This window comes from Haplochromis burtoni, unplaced genomic scaffold, assembly GCF_018398535.1.
Source record: "Haplochromis burtoni strain Fernald_Lab_line unplaced genomic scaffold, NCSU_Asbu1 Contig_50, whole genome shotgun sequence".
NCBI lineage: Eukaryota > Metazoa > Chordata > Actinopteri > Cichliformes > Cichlidae > Haplochromis > Haplochromis burtoni.
Genome location: NW_024582411.1, coordinates 1,414,406 through 1,423,879, shown reverse-complemented (window position 1 = coordinate 1,423,879; position 9,474 = coordinate 1,414,406). Strand labels below are relative to the sequence as shown.

General features: G+C 40.5%; 1 protein-coding gene across 9 annotated transcripts in view; it reads left to right on the top strand.

The window, feature by feature from the left end:
- Positions 1–7,337, top strand: part of nfat5b (nuclear factor of activated T cells 5b) — a 37,177-nt gene extending 29,840 nt beyond the window's left edge. For 7 of the 9 annotated variants that reach the window (XM_014335906.2, XM_014335911.2, XM_042220547.1 and 4 more), the window contains 7 exons: positions 418–552; positions 640–692; positions 1,578–1,710; positions 2,381–2,455; positions 2,600–2,664; positions 2,858–4,643; positions 5,563–7,337. In XM_014335906.2, coding sequence (XP_014191392.1) covers positions 418–552; positions 640–692; positions 1,578–1,710; positions 2,381–2,455; positions 2,600–2,664; positions 2,858–4,643; positions 5,563–5,801 — 2,486 coding nt within the window. In that variant the 3' untranslated portion in view covers positions 5,802–7,337. The remainder of the gene's footprint in view (positions 1–417; positions 553–639; positions 693–1,577; positions 1,711–2,380; positions 2,456–2,599; positions 2,665–2,857; positions 4,644–5,562) is intronic. The other 2 variants (XM_042220545.1, XM_005929541.3) reach the window with 1 other exon arrangement.
- Positions 7,338–9,474: the final 2,137 nt, after the last annotated feature.

The following is a 9,474-nucleotide window of genomic DNA, read 5'->3' as shown; positions in this document are numbered from 1 at the left end:
TGTGTGTGTGTGTGTGTGTGTGTGTGTGTGTGTGTGTGTGTGTGTCCATATCCACACAATATGGGTGTGGTGTACAGTAGACAATGCCCCCCAAAATCAGTGTTGAAGGTAAAGGGTGTGTTAAGCATTTGCATTTACAGTTTTCTCAATACTTGGTGATCAGTTTTTCATTTTTGATAAAATATCTTTGAAATATTTATATTTACTGAAAGTTTTAATTTGAAAAGGCAAAACAAAGCTGCCAATCTACTTTACAAATTTTTGTTTTCATATTAGTTTTTTGAATCACTGCTTCAGTCCTTTCAGCATGAATTTCTTTGCTGTTACTGTTAGATTTCATTTTATTTCTGCCTGGGTTGCACGTATAAATAAAACTTTAAAACATAAATGCATGATGTGTATCTGCTGTGTTTACAGCCCAGCCAGCAGGAGTGCCTGAAATACTGAAAAAGTCACTGCACAGCTGTTCAGTGAGGGGTGGAGAGGAGGTCTTCATCATTGGAAAAAACTTTCTTAAAGACACCAAAGTCATATTTCACGAGAATGCCTCTGGTCAGTAGTAAAGCTTTATGTTTTGCAGGGTTATTATAGGTGAGGTCATTTCTCTGGTTGATGCTTTACATCGTTTCTGTGTTTCAGATGAGAAGTCATGGAAGGCAGAGGCTGAAATTGACATGGAGCTTTTTCACCAGGTGTGTTTTTTATCTATTTTTAATCTTTTTTGTGACAAACAATTATGGTAATGGCTAACGAGCTCAGTAGATAGATGCAGCCATTTCAGACTGGTAAGTGGCTTTAGATGTAATCATCTTAAATGGCTGCTGTTCAAAGGTTTGAGTAGTCTCATTGTGTTCTGACCTAATTACACTCCATCTTAGAGGTTATTACTGAGTGTGTCTCAAGAGTCCAGTCTGAACCTTTGCTCTTGTTAAATGACATGACCAGAGCGATGAATCTGCAGCTGCCAAATGAAAGTATTCACATTTTGCTAAGACCTTGACACCCTCATAAACCAGTTTTACAGTTATCTGAAGTTGTGATGTGTATTGTTTGGAAAGGCTGAACAAACATGATTGAATGAACCAACTCGGCTAACTATGCTTTGATGATTTGAAAGATAATTTGGCATTACTTTGGTCGGTTAATGGTCTTCTGTGCTTCTTCATTATTGAGCCAAGTGTTACCGCCACCAGCTGCTGATAGCTGGAAGTGCTACTGTCATTGATATTTAGTTGACATGGCTGCATGTTAGTGGCTAACACATCTGCCTCAGACACAATCAGATCCCAGGGTCAAGGCTGGAATGCTAGTGGACTCAAAGTGCTGGTCCCAAGCCTGGATAAATGGGAGGGTTGCATGTAGGATTAATATTAATAGCAAAATAATATCAATATCTGGTAGCTGCAAATCCATCGTCTACAGCGAGAGTAAGAAATATGATTTATTGCCCATTTATATTTGGTTTCACTGTGATGTCAGATGTGTCATAGAAATCTCTATAGCAGAATGCTGAAGTTGGGTAGTCTTATTGTTGTAGTCGTGTTTGCTGATGATTTTTTTTGTTTATCATCCCAAAGAATCACCTGATAGTAAAGGTTCCTCCCTACCAGAACCAAGTCATCACATCTAAAGTGTGTGTAGGAATCTACGTGGTGACGAATGCTGGGAGATCCCATGACGTTCAGCCATTTACTTACACTCCAGATCCAGGTTTGTTTGAATCCGTTTCACACTAATTCACATGAAGTGTGTCCTTTTTACAATCGGCTGATAGAAAGATGACCATGAAAATGTAATCGGGATTCTGGTAACCTTGCATGTAGCCTTCAGATTACTGGGTCATTTCCCACACATGGCTGATTAGATTTACTGACTGGTACCAAAGCAGACCAACCTAGTTAGAAAATAAAGCTGGATTGTATTTAACACCCCAGACACACAGGCCAAATTTTCACTCTCTAGGTGTTTGGCCTTGAGGAATACACATTCTTTTCCTGGTGACCGATGGTTGCCAGGGGTTCGCAAACCAGTCTATTAGCCTGTGTGATTGGGCCTTAAAAACTTTTTTGTTTTAATATATAATTATGCTTTTATGAATGTTCTTGTGTACAGTAGTCATAAGACTTACATCACTTCTTTGTTGAGTATATCAATATATTGTCATTGTTATTTTAGCAGTCATTACCTTTTAAATTGTCTCTTTACTAGTTAATTTGATATCCTTTTAGTCCTCTGGGTAAAACACTGTAAGGTGTGACAAAGTAACTAAACTAAAATTTAGTAAGCAATTTAATTAGCTGTCCACTCACATCATATGTAGCTTTACTTAACTAACATTTTTGCTGTGCATTGATTTTTGTCGTTTTGCTGACACTTGCAGCAACAATCGATGTTCCTGTGAAGAAAGAGTTGCCTTCTCCAGTGAAGACGTGTTCTTTTGATGAGCAAATTAAAGGTTATTTTTTATTTATTTCAATTTTTTAACAAAGACACCAAGGTTTCCTATATATAGTAAAGTGAATACATGGAAAAAAATGTAATGTAATCCTTGCTACTCGTACGGTTGTAGATAGATCCCTGATGCCTTTGTTGTCTTTAGTAAAGAGAGAAGATGTCACTCCAATGGAGGTGACAAGCAACCTTCAGTCTTCAGGAGTATTTAAGGTGAAGCTTTTATCTTATATGTTGCTGTCATAATTTGTTTTAAAGTCAAGTCGTTCAATTCGTTCATGTTTTATTGTCCCTGAAATAAAGCATAAAGGTAGTATTCTGTGTTTTGAAAAAGAGAATAACAGTGATGCATAACTGAAAAGCAAAGTGAAGCACATCTTTTGTGTTCTGTTTTGTGGGTTATCAGCAGACTGGTGATCTGTGCCCAGCCCAGCAGAACTCTGATATGACGGCAGGACATCTAAATAAAAACAGAGTATTCTCCAGCAACCTGTCTCAGCCTGCAGGTGATCCTGACAAAGGCCAGGCGCCTGTTTTTACCAGCGCTGAGCCCTTAAGCACCATCCAGAAGCAGGACATTGTTGCGGGCAGCTCATTCTCTGTGCCTGCAGACTCTCTGCTTCAGCAAGGATCACAGCAGTTCCTTTTGGAGACCAGAGATGGCCTCAGGCAGGAGAGGCCAGGTGTCAGTTCTGGAGCTGTGGGAAGGTTGTGTGGGGAACCTGCATCTCAACCGCAGCAGCTGCCACTCTTTCCTCCAGATGAAGTAGCCCAGCTGGAAGAAGCAGTGAGACAACTAAAAGCCAAAGGATACTGTAACTTATCACTTCAATCTGACAACCCTATAACCAAACAGCAGCAGCAACACATCCAGCATCAGCAACAGATCCAAAAACAGCAAATTCAGCAGCAGCAACAGCAGCAGCAGGTTATGGAGAATCTGCAGCAGCAGCTGTTTCAGTCACAGATGCAGATGCACTGTGCCATGTTTCAGGATGCATCCCAGGCCAAGAATGGAGAGCTTCAGGTCTCATCACCAGGTGTGGTGACTAACCAGGGATCACTTTTCCAGCCGGACCAGCAACAGCAACAACAGCAACAACAGCAGCAGCAGCAGCAACAGCAAGCAGCTCTTTTTCAGCAGGCAAATGATCTTCTTTCTATCCAGACAAACTTCCTCCAGCAGACCCCATCTCACTCTTCACCACCGATGTTTCACAATCCCAGCACTCTGGCAGAAACGCAGGATCCACAGGGGGCGCTGTTTCAAAAAGCCTCCCAGGAACAGGTCCAGGCTGCACTCTTCCAAAGCACCATGACAGTGCTACAGTCTCCAGAGCAGCAAGCCTCATCCCCTGGACTCTTCCTCCCCCAGACCTCTATGTCCAATCAGCTTTCAAACAACAGTTCCCAGCAACAGCAGCAGCAGCAGCAACAGCAGCAGCAGCTGGCCTTCCTTAGCGCTTTACAATCTTCTTCCCCTGAACCACAGTCAGTATTTCAGACCCAGATCTCCCCCATCCAGCAGAGAAGCCCCATGGAGCAGGAGCAACCATCTCAGCCTCAACACCACACACAGCCAGCCCAGCAGGCCACCCTGTTTCAGAACATCTCCCCACATTCATCTACAAATTCACTTTCTCCAGGCCAGCAGCAGCAGCAACAGCAGGCTGGCTTGCTGTTTTGCAGCAACACACTTTCCACACCAGACCAGGGCTCTAGCATCCTTTTCAGTAACCAAGGCCAAATGCCTCCTTTGACCAACAACAGTCTAGTTTCTCAAGAGCCCCAAAACACCCCTCTGCCCTTTTCTCAAGCCAACATGGTGACGGTAACCCAGCAAGATCGCCCAGAACCCATGACCTTAGGGAACCCTACTGAACCACCACAGCAAGCCATGTTTCAGGAGCAACAACCTATGCAGCTGGGGAACAGCAGCAACAGAGAGGAGCAGCCTGTGGGTCTCTTCATGCCTCAGTCCACTATGGCCTCTCTGCAGGGGGGTCTGGCCGCTCAGGAGCTTGCACAATCAGCCGTGTTTGCCTCACAGAATGGCGTGGCAAACCTCCAGACAACTACGTCCTCCCCTGTTCAACAGCCAGGATCTCTGTTTCAAACAGCTGTGAGTGGGAGCGTCAATCAATCCAGCCAGCCTCAACAAGCTGGCCTCTTCCTTTTCGGTATCCAGAACGGTAAGGAATTTATTAGGCAAGTGCACGTTGTTGAAACTGCTGAAATGACTCAAAGTGAGAAGTGAGGAACAAGATTATCACTTAGTTACTTTTAGTTCACTCTGGTTGCTCTCATTAGAGTTGTTTCCAGATGCAGCAAACAGCTGTTTATGGCAAGAAAAGATACAGTTAGTAATTAGCTGGTAAACCTAAAGGAGTATTACATAGTCAAAAAGCCCATTTTTCTTCTTCATTATTTAGCAGAGCTAAAAAGAAGCTTCGTTGAGTGATGAGACTCACAACTTTGACTACTGAGCATTGCTTCGTATCTATTCAGTAGATTCACCACATCAACTTAAAGCGTGATAGAAAGTTAATGTATTCATTGCATAGACAAGGGCTAGGCAACTCCAGGCTGTGTTGGATCAAGGACGCATCTAAAACCTGCAGGACACCAGTACTCGAGGCCTGGACTTGCCTACCCCTGGCATAGACTGTATTTCTATGTATCACTACTTGTTTCTGCTGCCCTCAAGTGGCAAAAATGAGTTACTTCAGATTAAATTTCACATGTCTGTGAAATACCAGTATTAGAATTTATCCTTTTTATTTTTATTAATGTTCATCTTTAACATATTTGTAAAGTTGTTTTTTTTTATCCCCATCCTTTAATTGTCCAATAAAAGAAAAACAAAACACAATTTTTAAGTCTGATTTATAGGTTGCAAATTGGCAAGAATTGAGTACAGTCAAATCTGGATTGTGAGGACTCATTATTGACAGTAAAGTAGTGTCTCCACTTTTCATTCAAATTTATGACCAAAGCATAAGTAATTAATAATCTGTTCACTGCTTACTTTATTCAAGGGCCTGTGGTTTGTTATTTTCTTGACTGTGGTTCCTGTTGAGTCATGAAGCTCTTTCGGTTCCTTCCTTGCAGAATGCGGCCAGTTGATGGAAACTCCTGGAAACACGCTGTCAGATCAGATAATAGCAATCAGCCAGTCTGGTCAGAACCAGAGAGAGAGTGAAGCGCACATCCAGTCCCTGCTCAGCCAGTCCCTCTCTCAGTCTGGCACTGTGCCGAACACCATGTCTGCCTCTCAGAACATGGAGAAGATTGACGATCTGCTGGTCAGCCTGCAGGAGCCGGGCAGCAACATAACTCGTTCCTACTAATTGAATGCAGGTTTATAACTTTTTCTTTCTTTAAAAAGTTTTATATGTGGAAAGATTGTAAAAATTTGTAGGTCCAAATATTGTCTCTTAGGAATTTTATGTAAGTTAAACCTTTAAAATTAACCCTCAGTGATGTGTTTATTTGTGGTCACTTCATGTTTTGTTTTTTTCTGAACTATATGCATATGATTTGGTCTTCTTTTAAGGGTGTGTTAGGAAAGAACAGTTAAGATGAGCTAAAGATTTTATAGTGATCATGAAGATAAAGTGGACAAATTAATATTCGGATAACTAAAAGAAATGAAACATAAACATCTCTAACTCAATGACTGAATGGCTGAAAATGGCAATGGACTCCAGAGAAGGAAACTTCCGTGAAACTTTGAAAGATGTTGAATTTAGACCTCGGGAAAGACACTAACCAGCAATCCTTGGAATTTGTTAGAGTTCTATCTGTAAGTAGAATTTCACTAATGTTATTTGCGGTATCTTTTAGCTCTTGTGGTGTTTTCACAAATCACATTCTTTTTTTTTTTCTTTCCTTTTTTAAAAACTTTTGTATTTTGGTTGCACGGAGCATGGATTGTGTGACACAGTGAGAGGAGTGCGGTATGTAGGGGTTGAAGGGGTTTTAGTTCAAGGACCACATGAAATCAGTTTGATTTCATTTCAGTGGGTGTTAGGGCAGTTGAATCACTGAACTTCAACTTTAAAAAGTTTAATAAACATAAGTTAACGAATCCTCCATTTTTCAAAAAGAAAACAAGAACCAACAGTCTGAGATGTTTTTGGTTTAACCTCAGTGTAGCATGACAGGCCATGAGTTATTTCTTTTTCAAGAGGGAGTTGGTTTAGACAGCCACTCTCATTAGTTGGATGATTTTTAATTACTTTTAACTACTGCTATTAAAAAAAACCAACAGACTGAAGAGACCAAAGATTGTGCAAGTTCTACAGTTTGTTAAAGTCTTCGAGTGGGCTGAATTGGCTCCTCTGCCCTCATGTTTGACACCCCTGGTAGGTAGCTTCTGTTGAGTCATGTGATCCAACAGTGTAGAAAATGTGAAAGAAGGCTGGAGCAGGCAGAGAAATGAGAGACAAAGGATGAGCTGTAAAAACGAATACACACTAATCTTATGTAATATCGCAATTAAGTTTTGTTTGTTTGTGGGTAATATTTCATTGTTGTAGCAGCAAGCTTGCACCCGATAGTGTAAATAAATCCGCTTTAGTTGTCTTTGTCACAAAGTGACTTTGGTTTCATCGATGATGGAAGCTCAGATGCTCACTAGGTGTGCTGTACTTTTCTGTGTTATATTTTGCTGCAAATCAGTCTTGTCAAGGCCAGTTGAATAGACTGATGACTATAAACTAAAATATTTGTAGTTCAAGCAAAGCTCGTCAGTGCAGATGTGAAACACACACCAGTCAGCCACAATAATAAAACCTTCAATAGTTTAATGCAGTTTATCGCCCCGCTGGGAGAACTTGGTTCCTGACATTCATGAGGATAACTGGACCTGTTGTTTGACCAGCGTGAATACAGCTCAAGGAACATCACGCTTCCCAGATCCCAGTGATGTCAAGCATCGACAATTTGAGCTGGAACAAGCCTGGTCTACGGACTCCTCAATTTACTACCGACCAAGTCCAGAAGGATCCTCGCCACCAGAGATCAGGACTCCGCCAGAGGTGTTCTTGAGGGACCCATGCAATATTAGGAAGATGGGTTTTAATGTTGTGGCTGATCAGTGTCTTTTTGAGTATGAAATACTTTGCAGTATCCACCACAGTGTACAGGCTTTGTAATGACGGCGTGACAAAATTTAAGGCATTTAAAAAAAAAAAAAAAAAATCATCACCAGGAGGCAGCAAGTTTGCCTGAAGCTGCCTCTTCTGCATTGTTTACAGTGAATATGAATATGGATCATAAAAACAAATTACCACGAGAGTCTGATTTAAGCCAGTATCGCTAAATGTGTCCAAATTAGTTACTGTATAACAAAAATGTTTTATAACAGTGTGAATTTTTGACATCTATGTTACAACTGTCAGTGTTCATTCACAGAAAAAGCTAAAACATTATTAGTCCTTTATTTTATTTAACCAGGTAAAAATTCTCATTGAGATTAACAATCTAATTTCCAAGAGAGACCTGGCATCGTACTAACATATTAGAATCCTAAAAGCTGTGCTGGAAAACTGGACAAATCAGGAAAAACTTACATTACCTGCATTAAAATGTTAAATGCTAACTTCAGATGACCTATATCTCGTATATGTACATGCACCTAGAGCAGAATATATTATATGTAGAATATATATATTATATTTTTATTGTGTGCTTTAGTGTCATTTTGTTGGTGTCATTCTGCGGCAGGCACGCATGAACAGGAGTAGTAGTCTTTTTTCTTTTTTTTTAAAGCCTTTCCAGCAGGTTATTAATGTGATTGATTCAGTGAATGTTGAAAAAGCAGCAGCATTCACTAATGCTACTGCACATCTCATCCAGGATAGTGTAGTAACATGCACGAATAGAGCCCGCTACGTATGTTTTCTTGTAAATGGATACTGTACAGTTTGGATACTGTACTGTACAGTTCATGTCGCCGTAAGCAGTTTGCCAGTGACCTCTGGACCAAAGGTTGACTCAAATCTTGCTCTGAATGAATCCAGGAATGATGGAAGGCCAGTTTTATGGCTCATGAGTTTTTATTCTCTTTTTACAGGCTTGCATTTTAGCTTTAAGATCAGCGTAGTTTTTTTTTTTCTCTTCCTTTACAGAATTTACAGATTTTATTTTTAGATATTGTTCTACTGTTCACGCTTTCCCCCTCAATGTCATGTCTAGTTTCCCTTTAAAGTGTGTGCACGAACAAGGTGCTGGTCTCTGATAGGATCGGCCCCGTTTTACGCCTCGTTGTTGCCGTGTTTTCTGTGTATAGTTTGTCAGAAGTACATCAACGCCGCTACATTTTATACGCTTTCAAATCTGATTTAGCTGTCGGTTAGGATGGAGACGATGTAAACTAGTGTAATGTGTAGAGCTACAGGGCGTCAGTTGGAAGAGTTGGAGTGGTTTTTAAAGGGACCCGATTCCTGAAGAAAACCCGTCTTTGGAGAAAAGAGCTTTGTGAGACTGGCTTTCTTCAATTTGTGACTTTGTTTAATAACTAATATTTCCAGTGTTGAATATTTATGATTTAATTTCCTTTTGTTTGTAGATACTAATTCTTTTTTTTTATCAGTTTAGTACTTGTGCCTCTTTTCAGAGAAGTATATCTTAATTTATTTGTGTGTTGGTTAGTCTCCAAATTGTAATCGCAGCTGTGTTTCTAACTTCGTGAATGACACAGTTCGTGATTCGGCAGCCACCCCCCAAAGAGACACGCACACATGCTGATACAGGCACCTTGCGATGGATATTTCTGTGCACAGTTCCTTCTGTGACTTGCAGAAGTTGTAGTTACACCTTTAAGCTGACGTCACATGTTTATTTATGGTTTGTAATTAGACCGAAGGTCCGATGTGACCAAATACTTAAAAACAGGGCAACAGTATTTTTACAATGAAAATCATCCTAAATGTGCATCATGGTTGTAAAAGTGTCATTTTGAGACACAGTGAATGAATGGTACACATAAGGGGGAGGTGATTACTTTTTTTTTTTTTT